The sequence below is a fragment of the Chelonia mydas genome, chromosome 7, assembly GCF_015237465.2.
Source record: "Chelonia mydas isolate rCheMyd1 chromosome 7, rCheMyd1.pri.v2, whole genome shotgun sequence".
NCBI classification, from domain to species: domain Eukaryota; kingdom Metazoa; phylum Chordata; order Testudines; family Cheloniidae; genus Chelonia; species Chelonia mydas.
The window spans coordinates 18,559,008-18,581,682 of record NC_057853.1 but is presented as its reverse complement, the minus strand read 5'-3'; the positions used below and the strand labels follow the sequence as shown (position 1 = coordinate 18,581,682).

General features: G+C 48.5%; 2 protein-coding genes across 4 annotated transcripts in view; one reads left to right on the top strand and one right to left on the bottom strand.

The window, feature by feature from the left end:
• Window positions 1-11,439, top strand: part of PLXND1 (plexin D1) — a 129,423-nt gene extending 117,984 nt beyond the window's left edge. The window contains exons 34-36 of the mRNA XM_037904168.2: window positions 3,794-3,934; window positions 6,689-6,763; window positions 8,618-11,439. Of these exons, the coding sequence (XP_037760096.1) occupies window positions 3,794-3,934; window positions 6,689-6,763; window positions 8,618-8,734 (333 nt within the window). The 3' untranslated portion in view covers window positions 8,735-11,439. The remainder of the gene's footprint in view (window positions 1-3,793; window positions 3,935-6,688; window positions 6,764-8,617) is intronic.
• Window positions 9,485-21,868, bottom strand: LOC102930711 (protein B4). 3 transcript variants are annotated; one of them, XM_043551184.1, is made up of 6 exons: window positions 21,678-21,868; window positions 20,367-20,650; window positions 19,465-19,603; window positions 17,999-18,057; window positions 17,202-17,616; window positions 9,485-9,621 (listed from the first exon to the last, which is right to left on the bottom strand). In XM_043551184.1, exons 1-6 carry the CDS (start codon window positions 21,691-21,693, stop codon window positions 9,557-9,559), a joined length of 978 nt encoding a protein of 325 aa, XP_043407119.1. In that variant the 5' UTR covers window positions 21,694-21,868; the 3' UTR covers window positions 9,485-9,556. The 3 variants fall into 3 exon arrangements, with proteins under 3 accessions (XP_043407119.1, XP_043407120.1, XP_037760902.1); XM_043551185.1 differs by lacking the exon at window positions 9,485-9,621 and adding an exon at window positions 15,222-16,906 and having other exon boundaries at window positions 21,678-21,860; XM_037904974.2 differs by lacking the exon at window positions 9,485-9,621 and having other exon boundaries at window positions 15,229-17,616; window positions 21,678-21,850.
• Between the last annotated feature and the right edge of the window lie 807 nt (window positions 21,869-22,675).

Below are 22,675 nucleotides of genomic sequence, written 5' to 3'. Positions count from 1 at the left end.
TGCTTCCTGTTGCAGCCCTGGGGCTGGGCCATGGCAGGGCTCAGAGTTCCTCTGGGTGGCCCAGGCTCAGGGGCTCAGTCCTGGTCAGCCAGGGCTCCTCCGGACTGCTCTGGGTTCTGGCAGGCCAGCCCAGACTTGGGGCTGCTCCTGTACTCCAGGGGCCAGCTGGGGTTTGGGACAGCGCTGGTGGGCCAGCCAGCAAGAGCTGGGGCGGGGGCAAACCTTGGGCGGAAGGGGCAGGGCAGGGGGCTTGCCTCCCCCAAACTGAGGGTGCACATGCCACGTGTGTGTGGTCCTTTTTGTACACACCTCTGACCTGCGTGCAATGTCAGGGTTGTGTACAAATAGATCTGTGCACACACAAGCAACCCTGACTTGCATGCATGCATCGGGCATAGCCCGCGGGCAGGTGAGGTCTACATGGAAGTTCACTTGCACTTTTGGGAATTTAGGCTTTAACCACTCAGGTTTCCTATTTGTGAAATAGGAATAATAATATTAACCTACCTCAGGAATTAAAGGGTTAACAAATCCATTTGTATAAAGCTCTTTGGCAATATCAAGTGCTATATAAGTACTGTTTGTATGAGGCGCTCATCCTGCCCCTAGCACATATTTCAGCATTTAAAGCAAGTTGTCCGTGTTGCTCAGCCCAACAGCATGAGGTATTGTTTGTCCTGTACAGAAAAGTCCTGTGGAATCAAACAGGTATGAAACCTTATAGGGGCCTATCGAAAATACTCTGAAAACATGACAGAGAGAGTGATTATTTATTTAGGCCCCAAGCCTGAAAAACAGTTACACATGTGCTTTATTTTACACAAGAGCAGGGACATTTACTTCTGTTTTAAGCACATGTGTAATTGTTTGCAGGATCAGGGTCTTATTTATTTTTATGATGATAGTTGCCAGAAATCAGGATCAGCTCCCATTGTGCTAAGAGCATTACAAACACATACAAAGACACAGTCCCTGCCCTAAAGAGCATCCAATCCTTTGAATAGGTTGTTTGATTTCTAGCAGGGCTATCCTAGGGTATTCTGGTCTGTCGGCAGTTCAGCCACACTTACAGAAAAGCGATCATTCGTTATTAAGTTCTGGTGGTGTTGCCAGAAGGGGTCATTTTTCAGTGTTGTAAAACGAAAAGCGACATGTCACGGTTTGTTCAGGTGAGCAGTGCTCTGATTACGTCACTCTACAACCGCATGAGGCTAAGCGAGAATGAGTGTTTTTGCCTTCAGAGACTTTGCCAAGATCAGGTGGCGGATCTAGGTGCCATCAGTTCACACAGGATTAATCAGTTTAGTTCTACCCTATTTTGAATATGCCCATCACCCTAGTATCTAGGCATCTGATTCTACTCAGTCACAGTGGTTTTACCTTGCTGTAACCCCATTTATTTCAGTGGGGTTACTCTTGATTTGAGGGACATCAGAATCAGGCCCACGCATCTAGCTTCGTCGTGGGATTTTATGTTGCTGAGGCTATTCTCTGCACTTTACCACCGATAAATGTTAGTAGTTCAGAACAGTTATTGGTCTTTATGGACCTAATCCTGCGGCTCTTTATCCCCCAAACAGTCTAATTGAAATCATGGAAGTAAGGACTCAAGGAACAGACTGTAAATATACAACAGTCTAGAAAGTATGGGCCTGGTTCTCCTCTTACTGCTACCCGTTTTACCCCCATGTAACTCACATCACCCTCAAACTCCATAGCTCAGGCAGCTAGAAGGAAGAGAGGTTGCGTGTGTTTTATTGTCCTCCCTTTGGCTCCGCTGAGTTTGGTGTTGACATCTGAAACTTCCTGACATAAATAAGTTTTATGAGTGAGTGCTGTAAATCATGTCCTCATGGTGCAGTATGTGACGCAGAGCACACCCTGTGGGGGGCTGGGTGTCGGGGCAGAGCATTCCACCTAAATTAAAAGCATCAGGAAGTCTTCGCTGGGAGAGATTTAATACTGGAGGAAGACCTAATGAGTGCTTGATTTTTGTTTGTTTGGGTTTTGAACATTTTTTAGTCTGTTACGAAACACCTATAATTTGTCCTTGTCAAACTGTCGATTAAAGAAGGGGGGGTCAGCTGGGGTCAGACAGCAGATGGAAATGTTTTCAGAAACACAATAGCATAAAAAAGGAATCGTTGAGTAATGTGGGAAGAATAAATCTCCCGCATAAAAGTAAAGTGGCCTGTATATACAGTATGTCACCAGCCTTACACTGATGTAATTGCACTGCCTTCAGTGGAGTTACTCCCAGTTTAAATTGGTATGAGATTAGAATCAGATCACATATATCTGTATTCTGTGTATGTAATAAACTTTAACATGCACTCCCTGTGCCAACATACAATTTATAATGCATATACATACAGAAACGGAGAAATAACTAAGAGGAAGTTTGGTTCCCTCTGAGCTTTGTAAAGGAAGTGTTATAAACAGGCTATATAAATATGCAGGGCATTGCACAAATGCAGTCTGGGGGGTTGAAACCACACAGACCCTACAGCTGATGCTGAATGCCGCTGCCCATTTAGTAAGGGTATGTCTCCACTTTGAGTAGGTAGAATAATTTCCACCTCAAGGAAACATGCCTGCACTAGCTAGTACCCTAAAAACAGAAGTGCTACCACAGCAGCATAAGTGGTGGAAAGGACCAGCTGCCCCAAGTGGGAGATGCTAGGGATGTATGCGGGGTGGGTAGCCCCTCCCACCACTGCAGCTACACTGCCATTATGCACCACCAGAGCTAGCGCAGGTATGTCTCCTCAAACTGGAAATTACCCCTCCAGAAAAAGTGTAGACATACCCTTACTAGTGCTAGCCACATCCCATATTACAACTGTGCCCTAAAGGCTTCACTGGCTTCCTGGTTATGGCCCGGTGCATTTCAAGGTGCTGCTATCAACCTTGAAGGCCTTAACTGGTTTTCTAGCTGAAGGACCCATTCCCTCCCTGTGTAGCTGCAACATTTGGGGTCAGCTGGTGTGCTCTTGCTAATAGTCCCTGGACTTGTGTGTCTGGGGGCTGGGACAGGCTAGTCTCAGTCCAGCATCATTCAGTCTAGAACTTTCTCCCTTCCTTGTTCCAACAGACAGTCTGTTGACCTTCAGGGCACCATGTAAAGGTAATAGGCCCAGGTCATTCCCAGGGTAATGCTGTTGAAAGGAATGGCACTACCTGGAGGATCAATTTGATCCCACCAGTTTACTTGGACTTTTGTCTGAGTAGGTGCTGGTGGGGCTATACCATCCCTGATAGCTGGGCAGGGAGAATGAGATGATTAATGTCCATTTGGACAAAACAAAGTGTAGTTGGTTATTTTCCCTTTATTAATTTACATACACTCGATCAGACACAATGTGAGCTGGACACATTGTTTTAGACGACTAAAAATAAATCAAAACTCTAATGAAAAAGAATCCAAGGCCAATATGTCAACCTGCAAAGCTCAGTCCCTCCCACTAACGTGACATAAAGAACTTGATTTTTAAACAGTCTGCGTGCCCAAAATGAATGTGTAAATTTAGGCAACACCTCATCATGTATGTACCCAGGACCCTGATTTACACGCAGTCTTAGCCGTTGTATGTGCACAGTAGTCATGCAATTGTGCACACATTTTGTGCATCTTACTGGTTAAAACCAGGACCTAAAAGTTGAGTTTTTTCCTTAACACAGTTGAAGTTCTTGTTTTAAAAACTTCGTATTAAACTTCCAATGTGAAGCCCGGATGACCAGGGAATGAGCCTTGGAGCCAATGAAGTATCCATCTGTCTCTCTCACTCTCTAGGACTCACCTACCAATAAACTACTGTATGCCAAGGAGATTCCAGAGTATAGGAAAATAGTGCAGCGCTATTACAAACAGATCCACGACATGCCGCCTCTCAGTGAGCAGGAAATGAATGCACACCTCGCAGAGGAGTCACGGGTAAGAAATCTGCAAAGCCATGGTAGCTTTAAAGAGGGTCTACTCATACACCCACTGGTGTCTGCTGGAGCAGGAGCAGTCCCACAGAATCCGTTGTGGGAGTGTGGTGGTGTTCTCCAGGCTGCTGAGCACACCTTTTCTGGCTGCCGTAATGGCTACAAGGTTGATAGGTAACCTATGGGGAAAGCAGGCAGGGATCAGCTGTCTGCAGTACAGGACATTGGGTAATGCAGCACAAGGCGCTGGCACTGAGCATCATACATGCTAATGCTGAAGGAGGAACAGAAAGGGAAAAATCATCTCTCCTCTCTCTATATAAACGTAGAGCCAGATCCACTAACTCCACTTTCTCCAGCTGCAACCTTCAGATTGTCAGGGATTGGCCCTGTTTATTTGCCCTAAAGAGGAGCGTGGTAGGAATGAGTGATGTGCTGCTGTGAAGACAGAAGAATTCTGATGAACCAAAAGGCAGTTGATTCTGAAGCTAAGACTCTCTCTAGCACATCAGTGTAGACCAGCACATCCCTGCACTGGGAGTGAACAAACTTGGGTTCTGTACCCAGGTCTGCCAGTGTCTTTGTTTGTGATTTCACTGCTAAGTGCTTCAGTTTCCCCCTCTATAAAATTAGAATAATAGAGCTGGCCTGAGAACAGTAATTCCAGTTTGCAGAGGATTTGGAATGAAAACAAAATTTTGATGTTCTCCATGAAACAAATTAAAAAAAAAATTGATTTGGAACACTGAAACATTCCATTTAGATTTTTTTTTTTTTTTTTTTTTAACAAAACTCTGCCTGGCAGGCTGCCAAGGCGCTGGGAGCCAGGTCTCCCAAGCTCCGAGGCCAGCTGGCTACCCAAGCACCCTGCTCTTGGGAGTTGGAAGCCCAGGGAACCAGCTTCCCAAAGAGTCTAGAAGCCCTGAGGTCCCCAGTTCAGAGGCAATCTGCCTGATGAGCTACTGGGAAGCTGGGCAGGTCAGCTAGGAAACCAGGCATGTTTCAAAACCTGCCTGGCAGTCACGTTTGCTGCCTGGGTTCCATCGGCGCTTCATCAAAATAGAAGCAGCTCCACAAAAACATTTCAGTTAACAAATCTGCAAATTCCAATGAAAGATATTTTGTCAGAAGTTTCCCGACCAGCTCTTTCTGACCCACTTCTGTGATGAGCTTGGAGATTGTGGAAGGGTTGACACGTGGCTGGCATGCCCTCTCGTGGCTGGGCAGGCATAGCGGCTTTTTCCTCCCTAGCGCCTCTACCAACAGATACTCAGCTCTCACTGTGGTCTGTCTTGTCTCACAATTCAGCCCTCTGGCCAGGTCACCATTAAGTTCTACCCTTTCTGGGATAACAAGAAGTCCAACCAGAGTCTAAACCTTTCATCTGGTCTTTGGCCCTCAAATCTGGGTTGCATCATCTCTACAGCCCTTCACTCAGGGTTTTCAGTTGTCCTTCGCCACTTCTCAGGGGCCTCATACTACCTTCCCAGTGGCTGGTAGGGAAACCAAGTCCAGGGACCCTATAACCCAAAGTCTGCTCCACCAGCCTCCTTGCTGCTGCCTCCCTGGACTTCTTCCTACTATAGCCTTTTTTCCCCCAAGCTTTCTCCCCAGCCCCTTTGCAGGCTCTTATAGGGCCAGTGCCTCCCAGGGCTCGCTCCCTGAAGATCTGGTTCCTGCTCTTGGCTGTTTTCCCGATCCACTGCAACCCTTGCATCAGAGGGTAGCATTAAACTCCCCAGGCCTCCATGGCTACAAGTTTTATCCCTGCTAAGCTGCTTCAGGATCACTCGCCTGCTGTTGGGTTCGGCCTCTCCCTGGTGGAGCCAGTTCTTCCCCTTTATCTCCAGGCCCAGCTATCCAGCAGGGACACCCAAAACCATCAGAACTGCTGCGTCCTGGTCCTCTGCTCTCTGCCACCAAAAGAGTGACTACAGCGTTCTTCCTTCACTCCCTGCAGACCCCTTCTGCCCTTGACTTGCTCCCTTTAGAGAGCCACCCAGTTCCTCCCCAGCTGGGCTTCAGCTTTAATGAGTCCTGGCCCACCCTTCGTAGAATCATAGAATATTAGGGTTGGAAGAGACCTCAGGAGGTCATCTAGTCCAATCCCCTGCTCAAAGCAGGACCAATCCCCAACTAAATCATCCCAGCCAGGGCTTTGTCAAGCCTGACCTTAAAAACCTCTAAGGATGGAGATTCTACCACCTCCCTAGGTAACCCATTCCAGTGCTTCACCACCCTCCTAATGAACTAGTTTTTCCTAATATCTAACCTAGCCCCCGCCCTGCAAATTGAGACCATTGCTTCTTGTTCTGTCATCTGCCACCACTGAGAACAGCCGAGCTCCATCCTCTTTGGAACCCGCCTTCAGCTAGTTGAAGGCTGCTATCACATGCAACCAGGTGGGTTAACTGGGATATACTGAGAGCTACAGATGAATGGTGCTATATAGTATTATTAAAATGGTGCCAAATTCATCCCTGGCATAAACAAATGCCACTCCCAGTGTAATCTGTGGAGGTGGGCCCTGTTTGTGAGAGGAATAAATTTTGGCCTTTGCCTCTGAAGTCACTAAACAAGTATAACATATAGCTTGAATGACGTAGATGGGAACAAGAGTCCAAGCATTTTGATCCAGTGTTAACTTTGAGCAAATCAGATCTAAGCCTTTTATTACTCCAGTTGCTTTCTGTTGAACGGACTAGATTCCTGCATTTGGATTAATATTCCTCCCCTGTTTGTTTTATCTTTTATGAAGAAATATCGGAATGAGTTTAACACCAACGTGGCCATGGCTGAAATATATAAATATGCCAAAAGATACCGCACTCAGGTAAGCAGCTTCATTTGTCAGGAGGTGAAGTCAGTGCTCAGCATTCCAGGTAACTGTGGGGAAATATCTGATGTCCTTTTGTATGCAGCATTGGTGCAGCCATGTCAGGGCAGGTCTACACTACGGCAGGGATCAATGCTCTGAGATCAAGCCACCGGCCGTCGATTTAGCGGGTCTAGTAAAGACCCGCCAAATCGACTGCGGCTCACTCTCCAGTCAATCCCTGTACTCTTCCCACAACGAGAAGAGTAAGGTAAGTCGTCGGGAGATTTTCTTCCGTCGACCCCCCGTGGTGTAGGCCCCGCAGTAACTCGACCTAAGGTATGTCGATTCCAGCTACGTTATTCACGTTGCTAGAGTTGCGTAGCGTAGGTCGACTTACCGTGGTAACTTGGACATAGCCTCAGTCTCAGGATATTAGAGAGACAAGGTGGGTGAGGTAATATCTTTTATTGGACCAACTTCTGTCGGTGAGAGAGACAAGCTTTCGAGCTTTACAGAGCTCTTCAGGTCTGGGAAACGTTCTCAGACTGTCACAGCTAAATGCAAGGAGGAACAGATTGCTCAGCATAAGTAGTTAACACACATTTCAGGGGTCTATTCAAGATGAGGTGGTGCATTAACACCCCTCCAGACATAGGGGGGAAAGAAACTGGAGGGGTGGGAGAGGTAGCTGTGGGGGGAGGGTTGTTAGTGGGCTATAAATTGTTTTAATAAACCATAAATCCAGTCTCTCTATTCAGTCCATGATTTTTAGTGTCTAGCAGAGTTATGCTTTAAGCTTAAATTCATAACTTTGCTAGATTCTAAAAATCATGGACCGAATAGAGCCACTGGATTACAACAGTCCCAGACCTGAAGAAGAGCTCTGTGTAATCTCAAAGGCTTATCTCTTTCACCAGCAGAAGTTAGTCCAATAAAAGCTATTACCTTCCTTACCTTGTCTCTCTGATGTCCTTTTGTGATTTATCAGTCAAGTGTCTTACCTGCCCTCAGTCCCACCGAAAAGAGTCCGAACAAGGAAGAGACTGTTCTTTGTCACTGATGGAATGGCCTTAGCTGAGGATCTAGGATGTCCATATCTATCTAGTCTCTCTCTCTCTCTCTGTGTCTCCCCTCAACCCTCTCTCTCTCCTTCCTGTAAAGTCAGTCAGAGATTTTTTTAAAACCTAGGTGCATTTTCAACCCTTTTGTCAGATCACCAGAGAATTCAGAACAGCTCTCAATTTTCAAGTCGTTCTCCCTTCTTCTGGCCTGAAATTTGCTCTTGCAAGTGTTTGTGGATGCAAATGAGAGCATGTAGGTGGCTCCTTGTTGCACCTGCAAATCAGATAGCTAGATGTCTATGTGCCTTCACTTCCGCCCACAGTTAATTGTCCCCACAAATCTATGGGTGTGGAAAAGGAGGCCCAGGTGAGCCCCCCTTTAAAGAGCAGGCCTAATGCAGTCCTATTTGTTTTACGGTGCGCTAGCCCAGCCCTGAGGTGGCAGCTTGCGCGCGCGCACACGCACGCACGCTCGCTCGCTCGCTCTCTCTCTCTCTCTCCAGTCCCTTGGCTGCTTGGAAGACCAGTAACCTATTCTCATCTGATCTGAGCACTGTTTGGCAAGGATGGCTGAAAGTGAAATGTAGCCTGGATCAGTCAGCAATCTGTGGCTCCAAAAATGCGTAAAGAACGGCGGGGGGGATGCTGAAAAAGTCCAGTGACAGGGCAAATAACCCCCTCCTCCACACCTCATCAGGGCACTAGGCCCAGATGGTTCATCCTTTTCCCCACACCACCTGTTCGGAACACAGAAAGGGCAAGGCTGGTGCATGTCGCATTAATCGCTTCACTGCTCTTGCTCCTGCAGATAGTGAATGCCCTGGACTCCAACCCCACCACGAGACGCACACAACTGCAGCACAAGTTTGAGCAAGTGATCGCGCTCATGGAGGACAATATTTATGAGTGCTGCAGTGAGGCCTAGGGGGTGCTCTGGACTGAACCCACTCCTGGAAATGACCTTCTCTGTAGTGCACTGTCCACTAGGGAACAAGCCTTTAAACAAAATATATACATGTAGATATATATTTGATTGTGTCTTTTACGGTAACTCTGTCACCACATTGTTGGTGGGCATGGCCATTGGTGAGATGAGCCAGCAACAGATGAGAAGCCACCAAACAACGTTTCAGATAGCTTCAAATCCCTTTCGTTGATCTGCACTGCATAGTGCCCATAATTTATTTGCTCTTTCAAGCCGGAACTAGAGACGTGCCACTTACTATTTTCCTCTAACCTGCGTGTGAGCAGCCATCAACTCCCTGCATTCCTGCTTCCAGAGAGACTCCTTGCAGACTAGAGCCCAGGCTAGGCAAGCGATAATGATGGATGCAAAGGAGCGGGGAAGCCTCAGGGAGTGATGAATGGAGATTTCAAAGGCTATTGGAGCAGCTGCAGAACTCCCTTAACTGTACCCCTCTTACTTCTGTATGTTTTAAAGACCAGGGACTCCGTTTACTGTACACCATCTGCTGCATTAGACGTGTTTTGTGCCTTTTATTTTTGTACTGTATGTTTAAACATAACCACTCCATCTGCAACTTGTGCCAGGTGGGGAACTCATGGACTAGACAGTGAGATTGCTTCCGAAGTAGTCAAGACATGCGAAAGCACTTTACCCCTAACGGAAATGGTAATTATCTAGCTGGAAGGATTGTATTGTTCATTTGACAATGTCAGAGAGGAACAAATCGGGGCAGCTGTTCCCACTTCCCCACGTTTCCCAGATGTTTGTGCACACACCGAACTAGAGTTGACAAATATCCCCTAAATAGCCACTTTTCATCCAGCTGGTCACAGGAATAATTTTACCTAGAAGTAAAAGGAAAAGATACATTAGGGGTCAAAGGGAAAAGTTTCCTTCCCTTTATACCATCTTCCCTGTCTTCCTGCATGCACAACCCACAACTGAATTCTTCTCTCAGTGTAAACCTGAAGTAATGCCAGTGAGTTTAACTCATTATTTAGTATCTACACTGGTGGAACAGTGCAGAATTGGCCAAAGCTGTGCTCCCAGTGTCAGGTAGTCCCTCTGAACATCAGCAGCTGTGAGTTATACTCCTGGGCCTGGTGAAAATGTAGGATGTTGTGATGGAGATAAACTAAATCAAGGCCAGTATTATGTGTCTGTTCCTAAAACAGCTTCTGGTCTTGCTGTGTCTGGCATGCTGATGGCCACAGCTATTGACTTTAAATGAATGGAAGGTTATTGCTGTATCAGCCCAAACAGCATCAAAGACAATTTACTGTGACTCCAAACGCCTTTTACAGAATTAGCCTATCTAGCAATCCCTGCAAGCTGGAATGACTCCAGCTATTTTGGGCTATTGCGGGACAAAGTCTGCCCTCGGTTAACCCAGTGTAAAGTGAGAGTAATTCCATTTAAGTCACTCCAAGTCAATGGAGTCACATGCCTATAAAGCTGGAGTAACTGCTGTGCGTTGGAGCAACTTTGCTACAGTGCCTCTGGATTTACACTGGTATAATAGAAAAATTTCACCCTAACTTTACTGTCCCAGATTCCTTTATGTTGCTTGCAGAAGGGCAGTGCCTTGGAATACAAGCTTCCTTGCTTCCTTGTTGCCCATCGGTGAAGGACCACAACACAATTCCATGGCTCCCTTTTAGAGATGGCGCTTTCGCTAGCTGCACATACCAGAAGCCAGCACATGAATGCAAGAAAAGCCAAACTGCCCATGAAATCCAAATCCAGTTTGGCACCAAACTTTCATACTCCCAAAAATACAAAAAAAGATACTACCTCACCCAAGGCAGGGTTTAAAGGGGAATCTCCACAATGCACATGGCTGCCGTCTGGTCACTTTGCTAAGAATCAACCTGGCAGTGAGCTACTTTGGTTCAACCAAAAAAATCCCCTGGCTCCATCATAGCCAGGGCCTCTGTCACAAATGTTTCAGAAATGCCTTGAGTATAGACTATTTCTATGGGGATTTGGAGCATCACAGCTGATTTTATATTATATATATTTTAAAAATTACACACTTTATTGGGGGTGGGGAGAAGGAAGAGAAAGACTTAACCAGAACTGCAGAAAAGTACATACACTGTGGAAGTCTAACTGTAGTTGCTGAATAAGTGGCTTCAGCCTAGAAATGTTACAAATGTAGCTGGGCTACATTTTATTTTGAAAGAGATTTTTTTAAAAAACTTAATTTTTCTTCTTTAAAAACTGTGAACAGCTGCCAGATACACACAGGGCCAATGCGGGGAAGCTGAAGGTGAGATGTGTCAGAGCATAGGGAGGGAGTGTGACCAAGGGGTGCAAGGGGCCGTTCCCATGAGGTGGTGATCCCTGTGTTGAAACACTGGGAAGGTAACGGGCTAATTAGTGTCAGGCTATGGATCTGCTCCACGTGCTGTGGTTGGCGAGCATGCCTTATGGCCTATGCTTAATTTAATCTTTTCTCCAAAGCAAAAAAAAAAAAAAAGGAAACATGCTCTTCGCTTCAATCCTTTGGAAGGAACAGAGCTTGAGGGTTGGATGCATTGCCTTGAACCCTGATCCTTTGTAATATATTTTTAACTTTGTCATGTATTTGTCGGTGTGGTTCTCTTACCTGCTATTTGGTGGAATCTTTGAAAACTTATCTTTGTAATAAAACATGGTGATCAAACATGTGGGAAAGTTTTTGGCCAACAGCATTTGGAAAAAAAAAAAATTCTGCACAGGGCATACATCATAACAGTTGCCTCGCTGCATGGCGTCTCCTACACCAGAGGTGGGCAAACTATGGCCTGCGGGCCACATCTGGCCCATGGGACCGTCTTGCCCAGCCCTTGAGCTCCCAGCCCAGGAGGCTAGCCCCTGGCCCCTCCCCTACTGTCCCCCCTCCCCCGTAGCCTCAGCTTGCCATGCCGCCGGCGGTCTGGGTGGCGGGGCTGCGAGCTCCTGCCGGGCAGCACGGCTGCGAGAGCCGCTGGCCTGCCCTGGTGCTCTAGACTGTGCGGCGGCGTGGCTGCCAGTCCTGGTGCTCTGAGCAGCATGGTAAGGGAGCGGGGAGTGGGTGGATAAGGGTCAGCGGGTCCCGGGGGGCGGTCAGGGAACAGGGGGCAGTTGGATAGGTGTGGGAGTCCCAGGGGGTGGGATTCCGGGGGGGGGGGGCAGGAAGTCCCAGGAGGGGGTGGTCAGGGGACAAGGAGCGGGGGGGGGTTGGATGGGTCAGAGGTTCTGAGTGGGGCAGTAAGTAGGAGGGGACAGACTGGGGGGCCAGGCTGTTTGGAGAGGAACAGCCCTCCCTACCAAGCTGTCCATATGGTTTCAGAACCCCGGTGTGGCCCTCAGGCCAAAAAGTTTGCCCACCCCTGTCCTTCACGGAGGAATTTATTTGCACACTGGTTGAGTGAAGCATGGTATCACATACCCCAACATCAAGCCCTCGCTCAGAGGTAGAATCCCTCACTCTTTGGTTTTTAAGCTAGGGTGCTCAGACATCCCACTGTTATCAGGACTGTTCCACTATTAGTGGCTGTATCTTATATATACACACACAACTGTAAACACCCCCACCTGGGGGAAGAAAGGTTGTGTCCTGATTTTTCACACTTGCTCACTGGTCACCTTATGTTATGCTTCCAAAAGTGAGAAAGAGGGCTGCATTCTACTGCACAGGGCTGGATATTTTCATCATATCTAAGCATGTATAGGACAGACAGGTTATAGCTACATCGGTTTATAAACACTAGTGAGTACTCAGCTCCCACACTACCATGAAATCTCATGCAAACATAAGAAGGCGATGATCCCCTCCATTTCCTGTCAGCTAAGGCCAGCCCCAAACAGTGGCCATATCTACCCAAGAGCCTGCCACCTGGTCAACTCCTCAGCCCTGAGTTAGGCACCCCCACAGTCCCCACATAGGTGCCTAGCTCTCCTCCATGCAGTAAGGCTGGGCGCCTCAGAAGCCCCCAGGCTGAGTGGGGAGTTGAGTAAGCTAGCCCAGAGTGAAATGCAGAAGAACAAAGAGGAGCTTAGACCTAGATCCTCAAAAGATATTTAAGCACCTGTCAAACATTTAGCGAAGGGTAGCATAAAATCCCTCCTTTACCTGTAAGGGATTAAGAAGCTCAAATAACATGCTTGGCACCTGACCAAAAGGCCCAAAAAGGGAATAAGATCCTTTCAAATCTGGCCAGCGGGGGCTTTGTTTGTGCTCTCTTTGTTGTTCTTTCTCAGGACAAAGAGACCAAGCGGGTAACCCATCTCCTACTGAAATGATACATCTAAAATTACAGAAATCTTAAGTAATAGCAAGGAAATGTGTTAGATTATCTGTTGTTTTAGCTTGTGAATTTTCTCTATACTAAGAGGGAGGTTTAGTCCTGTTTTTTGTAACTTTGAAGTTGAGCCTAGAGGGGAATCCTCTGTGTTTTAAATCTTTTATTTATTATTTTATTTATTATTTATCTTTTTAAATCTTTTATTTATTACCTTCCATCCTGATTTTACAGAGTTACTTTTTACTTTTTTCTTTATTATAAAGTTCTTCTTTTAAGAACCTGATTGATTTTTAGTGTCCTAAAAAGCCACGGGTCTGGTCTGTGCTCACTTGGTTAACCTATTGGTTGGTATATTATTCTCAAGCCCCCCCAGAAAAGGGGGTGAAGGGACTTGGGGGGATATTTTGAGGAAATAGGAACTCCAAGTGGTCCTTTTCCTGAATCTTTGTCTAAATCACTTGGTGGTGGCAGCAATACCGTCCAAGGACAAGGAAAGGATTTGTGCCTTGGGGAAGTTTTTAACCTAAGCTGGTAGAAATAAGCTTGGGGGGGGTCTTTCATGTGAGTCCCCACATCTGTACCCCAGACTGGGGAGGGAACCCTGACAGCACCTGACTACCATTGATCTGTGCTGAGTTCTCAACTGTGAGCCCACTCCTGGCACCTAAGCAGCTGACCTGTCCTAGGTAGCCACCATGCAAAGAGACACATGCACACAAGATAGTCAATAGCCTGGTTTCAAGTCCCTGCTCCACATAAATCAGGTAGAGCAGGCATTTGAACTTAGGTCTCCCACATCCCAGCTGCGTCCCCTCATCACTTTTGGCGCGCGCACACACACACACACTCACACACTCTCTCTCTCTCTGCCTGCCCGCCCGCCCGCCCTGGCTGCCCGCCTGCCCTGGCTGTCTTTGTGCCAAGTGGCAGGTCATAGCTATGCTCTGAGAACCCCTGCAGGATTGGCCCCCTCGTCATGAGCTAGGCAACGGAGCACCCAGATGGGGGGGGGGGAGAATCTTACTTTGGGGCACCCAAGAGCCAGGGGTTGTGGTGTCAGTGAGCACTCCAAGCAGCTTGTTAGCCATGGGCAGCACCAGCACCTCAGCAGTGGTTTTGAGAATGCCGGTGACACCTCACATTGCCCCCTTGGTAATATTTAAAGAACAGGGACACCATCATGAGTGCTAGAACCTCCCCTGTCCCACCTCTCCTCCCCCCGCCCCCCACATCACTTGCTGATTTCCCCTCTCACCCCCCACCACCTGGGTCAGGACGGACTCGCCTGCAGAGCTGGGGCTGGGAGCTGCAGCTAGGGTTGCCAGGTGTTTGGTTTTTTTTTTTAAAACTGGCACGCCCAGTCAAAAAGGTACCCTGGCAGCTCTGGTCAGCACCGCTGCCCATGCTGTTAAAAGTCCAGTCAGCAGCACAGGGGGGCGAAGGCAGGCTCCCTGTCTTCCATGGCTCCACGTGACTCCTGGAAGCAGCAGCAGCATATCTCCCCCCTTGCTCCTACGTGTAGGAGCAGCCAGCGGGCTCCGTGCACTGCCCCTGTCCCAACCGCGGCCAATGAGAGCTGCAGGAGGTGGCGCTTGCAGACAGGGCAGCGTGCAGAGCTGCCTAGCCACCCCTCCATGTAGGGGCCCGAGGGATGGGCATGACGCTGCTTCCAGAAGCTGCCTGAGGTAAGCACCGCCCAGAGACTGCACCCCTGACCCCCTCCTATGCCCCAAGCCAGCCCTGATTCCCCCTCCTACCCTCCAAACCCCTTGGTCTCAACCCAGAGCATCCTCCTGCACCCCAAACCCCTCATCCCTGGCCCCACTCCAGAGCCCTCACCCCCTCCCACATCTCAACTCCCTGAGCAAGTGAGGGTGAGGAGAGCAAGCGACGGGGGGGTGGGGGGGAGAAATTGAGTGAGTGGGGGCAGGGCATGTTCAGTTTTGTGAAAGGGGTCACTAGTACAAAAAGTTTGAGAACCACTGGTTTAGTACCTTCAGCAGGGATCAGTCCACAGAGGAAGGGGCTGGGGTGGAGAAATCAAGGCACAGCAGGACAGGGGGGTTGCTCCCTAGAGCCAGGCTGGGTAAATCATGGCACAGGGGGGCAGTCCCTGGAGCAAAGGCCTGGGGAGGGGAAATCGAGGTTCAGCGGGGCCAAGGGATCTGTTCCTGGAACAAGGGGCTGGGGAAACCAGGGCACAGTGGAGTGCAGGGGGAAGGAGGGCTTAGTCCCTGAAGAGGGGAAAATCAGGGCAGACAGGTTGGGGATACACACACTGGTACCTACTTTGGAGCCCGCTCTGGGAGCCAGCCAGTTCTCGGTCAGGCCTGATGGCAGTGGCCAGTTACTGCAGGTAACCAGACTTTTAGCATCGGGTCAGCTGCGCATTCCAGTCAGAAACCGGACACCTGGCAACCCTCCTTCCTCGGGGTCCTTACTGCTCCAGTCATTGACAAGCAACCCGCCACTAGGACCTGCTCCACATGCACTGAGAGGAACAGCGAAGGAGTTAACATTGTGGAGAAGAGCTACAGGCAGGGTGCGGAAGCAGAGCCCATTTGCCTTCTGTTGTTTTGGTGGCTGGCAGGCTCCACTAGGAAAGGCTGGAGAGCTTCTCATTCACTGTGCTCAGGCCCCACACCCCCAAGCACAAGGAAAGGAGACTGTGGGCTGATCCACCTCTGTGCTGTGACGCTAAGTAGTACTAACCACAGCAGAGGTTAAGGAAGAGCAGTGGCTGCCCTTCCTGCCATGGAGTTCCCCCACAGAGAATACAAATTCAATTAAAGGATTGGTCCACTTGCCATTGAGTCAATTGGATGGCGGGAGCGGAGGAGAAATAAAGTTCTCTCAACTCCCTTGAGCCCCATAACAGGACAAACAGCAGTTACTCTGCCTGGAGGTGGGAACACTGACCAGGTCAGTTAGAGTCTATCCAAAGCCTCTCTGCGCACGAGCGCGCACACACACACACACACACACAAAAATGCCAGCTGCACTGTTAGACCTACCCCATCCCCTCCTCTACCAGTGTGACCCATCTCACCATCACAAGCTTTTGCACTCTGCACAAAGACACAGATGAAGGGGGCCTAGGACATCTGTAGCTACCTAGAGCTATTCCTAGTAGAAATTACAAGCCACACAGGCACCAGTATCCATTGGTGCCCTTGCTAAGAAGGGCAACACGCACACACACACAAGTCCCAGAGTTCAGACCTTCTAGCAAGTGGGATTTTAGCAACAGGCCACTGCTCCTCAGGGTCAGGCCTAGCTAGCATGTGCTAGCTTGGCTTCTTCCTTAAGCTAGGATTTAATTGGAGGCATTCTGCCCTAATCATAGCACTAGGCTGCAGAAGTGTGGAGGCTGAACGTCACTACAGCAGTGCTACATTTGTGATTGATGGCTTGGGCCCTTTCCTCAAGTTTGTATAACGAATGTAGCCCAGCAACCTATGGGTTCATGAGGGCTGGACACCCAACACTGGCTGGAGCCAGAGGGCGTGGCTGCAGTTTCACATTATGGAACTCCATCCCTGAATGTATTCCGTTCATTAGCCCTACGTGATTCTCCCCCCCAACCTGGACTGCTGCCACACTCGCAGTTTGCTCCCTTTCACCCAACTGGCATTTATCACTGTCCTAATTACGAGGCTGGAATCCACCACAGCTGGGCTCAAGCTCAGGTTTCAACCTAGCTGGGTTTGCAGGGGGTAGGAGGGAAGAGGCAGAAGGAATTGATGCTTCGCAGTTTCCAGGGTTATTACAGGGTGTGTCAAGATGACCTGGCAGGTCCTTACCCCAGGCGGGAGGAGCAGGACTCCGGTAACAGGGTTTAATTATTAGGATGCAGTAACTTTATTGAAGGGGGGGAAAAAAAAAAAAAAGACGCAAGATTAAAATCAGTTAGCTTAGTTCTCCGGAGATTAAAAGAGATGTTAACAGCAGTGACTGAAGCATAATTCAGCATAGTTTAAAAACCCTGTTTGGGCCCATTTAGAACCGGGAGACAAAGTGGCTGTGTTCCTCAGGCTGGAGGCAGCCAGTCTGCACACGTGCCCCATCCCCCACCCAAAGCAGTTGTCCCTTCAGTGGAGGGAAGCCCTAGGTTGCTTTCTTGCTAAGCTTGCTGCCAGCTCTAGAGGCTTTACCTTCTGCATCCTTCCCTTTGCTGAAGAAAGAGCCTGTGGCTGCCTCAGGCTTCTTCCCCTTGCCTTTCGCAGGGCCCTTTGCCTCAGTCTTCCCTTTGGCAGTGGTTTTCTTTGTCCCGCCAGCTGCCTTTGCTTTGGTCGGCCCATTTCCACCTTTAGCCACCTTTGCTTTTGCAGCCCCCGCGGCCCCAGGAGCTGCCCCCTTGGCTTTGGAAGTCCTGATCTTGTCTCCATGCTCTGCCTTGGCTTTGGAGGCACCATCTGCTTCTGTGGCTGGCTTCCCTCTGGAGGTGGCTTTCTTGGTCCCAACCACCCTGGCTTGAGATGCCTCTTTCATATTTGGTTTCTTGTCACCTTTCACAATGTTTCGAGCATCACTGGGTGTCTTCAGCTTAGCAGGAGCTTTGGGCTGGGCCTACAAGAGAGAGTAGGATGAATGTCACTGCAATAGCATGTATTGGGTCACCCACAAGCCAGTGCCAGTTAGTTTATTATTCTTATAGACAGCAGCTTTGAATTCAGAAGCGCAGCCTTTATTCTGCAAGGTAAGACATGCGTTTTAGAAAACGCCGATCAAGCAGTGCCAATTTCCTTCGCAGCCTGAAGAACAGAGTTAACGCTTCAGGACTCTAGAGCGGGAAGCGGTTTCCTTTCCAACATTCCCCACAGAGTCAGGCAAGTTCCTTAAGACAGGAACACACAACAGCAGCAGCTCCTAAAGCTGGTCACAAGCGAAGCACTCACAGAGCTGTGCAAGGTAGACAGATGGAATCCTTCATTTGGCAACCAGTACTTACATTAGTGGATTTTGCCTTGGCTTTCTTGCTCACAGGTTTTGGTTTCTCCTCCTTAGCATCTGTTGAAAAGATGGGAAAGAAATGACATGGATGAGTCAGTAACTTATGTTTACAAGATTGTCAATTCCATACAAGGATGATATTTAATGGTTTCTGGATCTTCCTGGCCTAAGCTTCTGAGCAAAGCTCAGGTATTAGTGCAGACTAGAAGTGCCCCTGCTAATTTAATCGGAAAAATGCCTCCCTGTGCGATCAAAGCAGGTATGACATCAGATCGCATCTACAAAGCAATCGCCCTGGCACGCTGACTCCACCTTGAAGCTACTTGAACACTGCACCATTGATTTAGGGGCAGATTTTTAAGGAGTTTAGGTACCGAACAAGTACCATGGAGGTTTTCAAAGCTCAGGCACTGCTGCCCAACCCCCACCCTGGTAGGTAAATACCCCGCGCACTTAAGTTTCCGCTGTCAAAGCGGTCTAATTGCAGCACAGCCAAATGAGATGCTTGGAGCCCTTGCTTAAACCAAAGCACCAGAGGTCCTGAAAAGGGAGCGCAACCTAGGCATGGGAATGCCTAGATCGCCAGCAGGTCCCGATCCTGTGGCCATGCTCTGAGCATGCCTAAGAGCTGTCAGACCCCACAGTAGCAGGGCTGGAGGCAGACCAACAGGATGGGGGCAGCACAGCACCTGCTTAAGAGACAGCACAGGGAAATAGAGGAAGAGCAAGCGGTACTGAGCGTTTCAGCTGCTAGAGCATGGACAACTTAAGCAGCTGACCAGACGTAGTGGGTCTCACCCAGGAGAGGGATGCACCGCTCTCTGGGCCTTCAGGCAGGTGCACCACATCAGCCGCTTAGGCACCTAAGCCCCTCTCCTCAGCATTTCGCTCCTGGCTAATTTAGGCAGCAACCCAGCTCTGAGAAAGCCATTTCTTAGGCACTTAAGGCCCAGACCCATAAAGGGCACTTCAATTCTTAACTCCCATTGAAGCCAATGTGTTCTTTCGGAAGACTAGGTAACAAACTCTCCGAACTGGAGGCAACTAGGCAGCAGGCTTCTGGGCTGAGCAACGCATAAATCCAGACATGTTCTCAAAATTGGCCACTGCTTTTGGGTGCCCACCTTCATCCCAATATTCCAGAAATAATGAGCACCGTTTGAAGTCAGTGGCTGCCACAAAAGTTCTGAAGATCAGGCCCACAGCAGACACAGAATACATAGCTAGTTTTCAAAGCCAGGCGTCTTTCCACCACTGCTTCCTGCAATCAGCAGTTTGGATTCTAGCTTATATACTTACTGTTGTCTGTCAAGTTCACTGCTGTACAGGGAATCCTGAAGCTCTCTCCCTGAACACGGACATTTGTCTTCTTGGGTGGCATTAAAATTCACAGATCTGACCTCCTTGCATACAGCTGACATCTCAGCAGGGGATGTTAGTTTAGGGGAAGGAAGCAGCCCTTACCTTTACTTCCTGCTTTTTTATCAGCAGTCACCTTGGCTTTGGGTTTCCTTGCCACCTTCTTTTCTGATTTAGGAGCCTTTTCTCCAGCTGGATCCATCTTCCTAGAATTTTTTTTAAGCTTGGGCTTTTCTGATGCCAGCTAGGAGTACAAGAACAGAACAGTGAAACTGCTCTGCTCTAGCACATGCATTGAGGGTTGCTAACAAGCAACTTAGTAAACTTGGTAGTGCTGTACCCAGGGCCAAACAAGCACAGAAGCTTGTCTGCAGGCGTTAGAAGTGTTGACTGAATTAGAGGCAGGTGGCTTACACGAGCCCTTCCCTTTGGCTGTAAAAATTTGTATAGCATCCTCTGTAACACGACATCACAATAGGCCTTGCAGCCAAGGCTGGAGAGTAGTTGGGGATGGCACTCACTTTCTATTGTCCCATTCACCCAGCTGCATTGTAACATCTAGTTGTCCCAGGCCCTCCCAGAGTCCAAGTCATGGAAGAAATCAATATTTTCAGGGCAGAGATACCACATCTACCGATAGCCAACAACAAGCTCCTTTATGGTTTGCTCTTCAGTAATAGTACTGTGTTCTCCCACTCAGAGAGGAGGGCACCAGCCCATTGATGTTGAGGCTGTTCACAACCCTGCCTGTCCATTTAAAGAACTGGGAAGAAAAACAAAAAAAGCCACATTCCCTAGCCCAGAGTTGTCACCCATCCAGCCTCCTCTTTGAAATACTGCTGCAGAGAGCATTTGGGGCACATCCCACAATGCAAAGTGTGCTGCCACCCAGTTATCTGTAGGACAGCCCTGGCCCATGCAATTGCTATACTGTTGCCTAAAGCTACAGTTTCTTTAGCAGAAAATTTCCACTGAAGGTGGTCTTTGTAGAAAGCCAATTCACTCACCTTGAACCTTCCAGTTGCCCCTAATGCCAAAGAGTTTTGGGGTCTGATCAGGTAGCCATGGTCAAGACCTTTAGTCAGGGCCTTCTTCAGCAGGTATTTTAGCCTTATTGGGTCAACAGCTGGGTACTTGGCAAGGATGTAGCGCTTGATGGCTATGACAGAGGTGCCTTTTTTCTCATTTTGGGCCTTCAGAGCTTCAATCACCATGCTTAGAGTTGGCGGGTGGTTAGCTCTAGTCTTGTGGTCAAAAATCCTGGACATTCTGGCCACTTTTGTTACTTCAGCTGAAGAGTAAATTGAAGAGGTTGTTTACTTGTAACCAAGCACCAGTATGAATCTCCCTTTTAACTCACCACAGTTATCAGGAAAGCTAAAGTGAATTCACAGGTGGAGAACGGACAAACCAGTTTTTATAGTAGCATCTACAGGTCCAGCACTCCTTTGTGCTAGGCACTGTACAAACACACAGGGTACGTCTACGCCGTAGCTGGAGGTGGGATTTGAAGTTTGGGAAGACATATTTGCGCTAGCTTTAAACTAGCGAATGTGGCTAAAAATAGCTGTAAGGATGTGGTGGTGCAGGTATCAGCATGGGCTAGCAAGGCAAGTACCTCCCCAGAGTTCCAGGCAGCCCATGCTGCTGGGTCATCACTAGTACTTCCAGCACGCTAGCTAGAGGAAAGCTAGCACCGGTATGCCTACATGAGCTGCAAATCACACCTCCAGCTGACAGGCTAAATAGGCAAAGGAAGCAGTATTAGTTACATTTTACAGGTGGGTAACTGAGGCCACAGAGTCTACGTGATCTAGGGTCACACAAAAAGCCTAGGGGCAAGCTAGGAAGAGAACCCAAGAGTGCCCCGTCCAATGTTTAACCACGCAGCCATTCTGCTTCCTATCAGGAGGCACAATTAGTAATGTTATTTATCAGAGCAGCAGGAAGATCCTAAAGGGCCAGCACTAGCCAGACTCCAGGAAGTTTAGACCATTTCTCTCTTAAGCCTGCTAAGCTCCGTACACACCAGCTTCTCCACAGGCTGCCCTGAGTGGAGCTCAGAGCTTTTCATCAAGCCAAAAAGAGTTCAGGGGGTTAAGTAAGTTCCTTTAAATACACCAAGAGAAACCAAGTTCAGCCCCTTCCCAGAGAGGCTACAGTTTAGTAAGAAAATAACAGTGACACAGATTGATACCTAAGAGAATTCATTTTACCAAAGGGGATCAGAACTTTGACTTCACATTCAGTGGAGACAAAAAGATAAACAAGGAAGAAGCATGCAAATTCAGAGTTTTTGTTTAAGTATCTTTCCTTACCTGGCTTGAGGTCCATTGCAAGAAACTTCAATACTGACACTAAACTTTAAAAAAAAAAAAAAAGCAACAAAACTTTATCTTAAAAGAGGCCTAGCTAAGCTGGCTGCAAAGCCGGCTTTATTGACAGGTTCATCTCACTTTCCTGCTAATTCCTTTGATTAGCATCTTAATTGAGGGGGCTGCAGTTGGCAGCTGCTAATTATTCTTGTTCAATCCTAATGCCAGGCAGATTAGGAACAGGTGGCAGCAGTGCTGAGTTTAGTTTGCCCACTCTTTGCAACAGGCTGGTGGGTGCTGGGGAGAATATTCAGGGGGGAGGATTCCACAAATGAGAAGGGTTCTTGTGGATTAGTCTAACAATCGCCTTCAATTTACAGATTAAAGTAGCAGCCCCTCATTTGGGAAATGTAATTTACAAGTGAAACCGTGCCCTGTGTCAGCTCATGCGCCGAAGTGGCAGTAGGAGGCCTGGGATGTGGGTGGTGCATCACTGATTTTAACAGAATGGACCATCCCAGTGTTCAGAGTGTACGTGCGATGGGAATACATACATGGCTGGACATACGGAGCCCATGTTCTTTGTGCACTTACACCTTAAAGGGACAGTGTGAGGGTTGCCAACTTTCTATTTGCACAAAACCGAACACCCTTGCCCCGCTCCTTCTCTCAGGCCCCAGCCCGCTCACTCCATCCCCTCTCACTCCATCTCTCGCTTTCCCCCACCCTCACTCACTTGCTCATTTGCACCGGGCTGGGGAGGGTCCCTTTTCGACCGGGTGTTCTGATTGAAAACCGGACACCTGGCAACACACCTGGCATTGCACGACTGAGTCAGCCAGCAAAATCAAGGAAATGGAGAGTGAGCAACGGATTGTTTGTGAAAAGGCTTCCCTAGGCTGGATGAAGCCACAGAGTAGAGCACCCAGATTCATCACGCATTCCTGGTGGTCTGTGTTCTCATCCTGCTTTAGGGCACAAGGGACCTGAGCCTGCTGAGT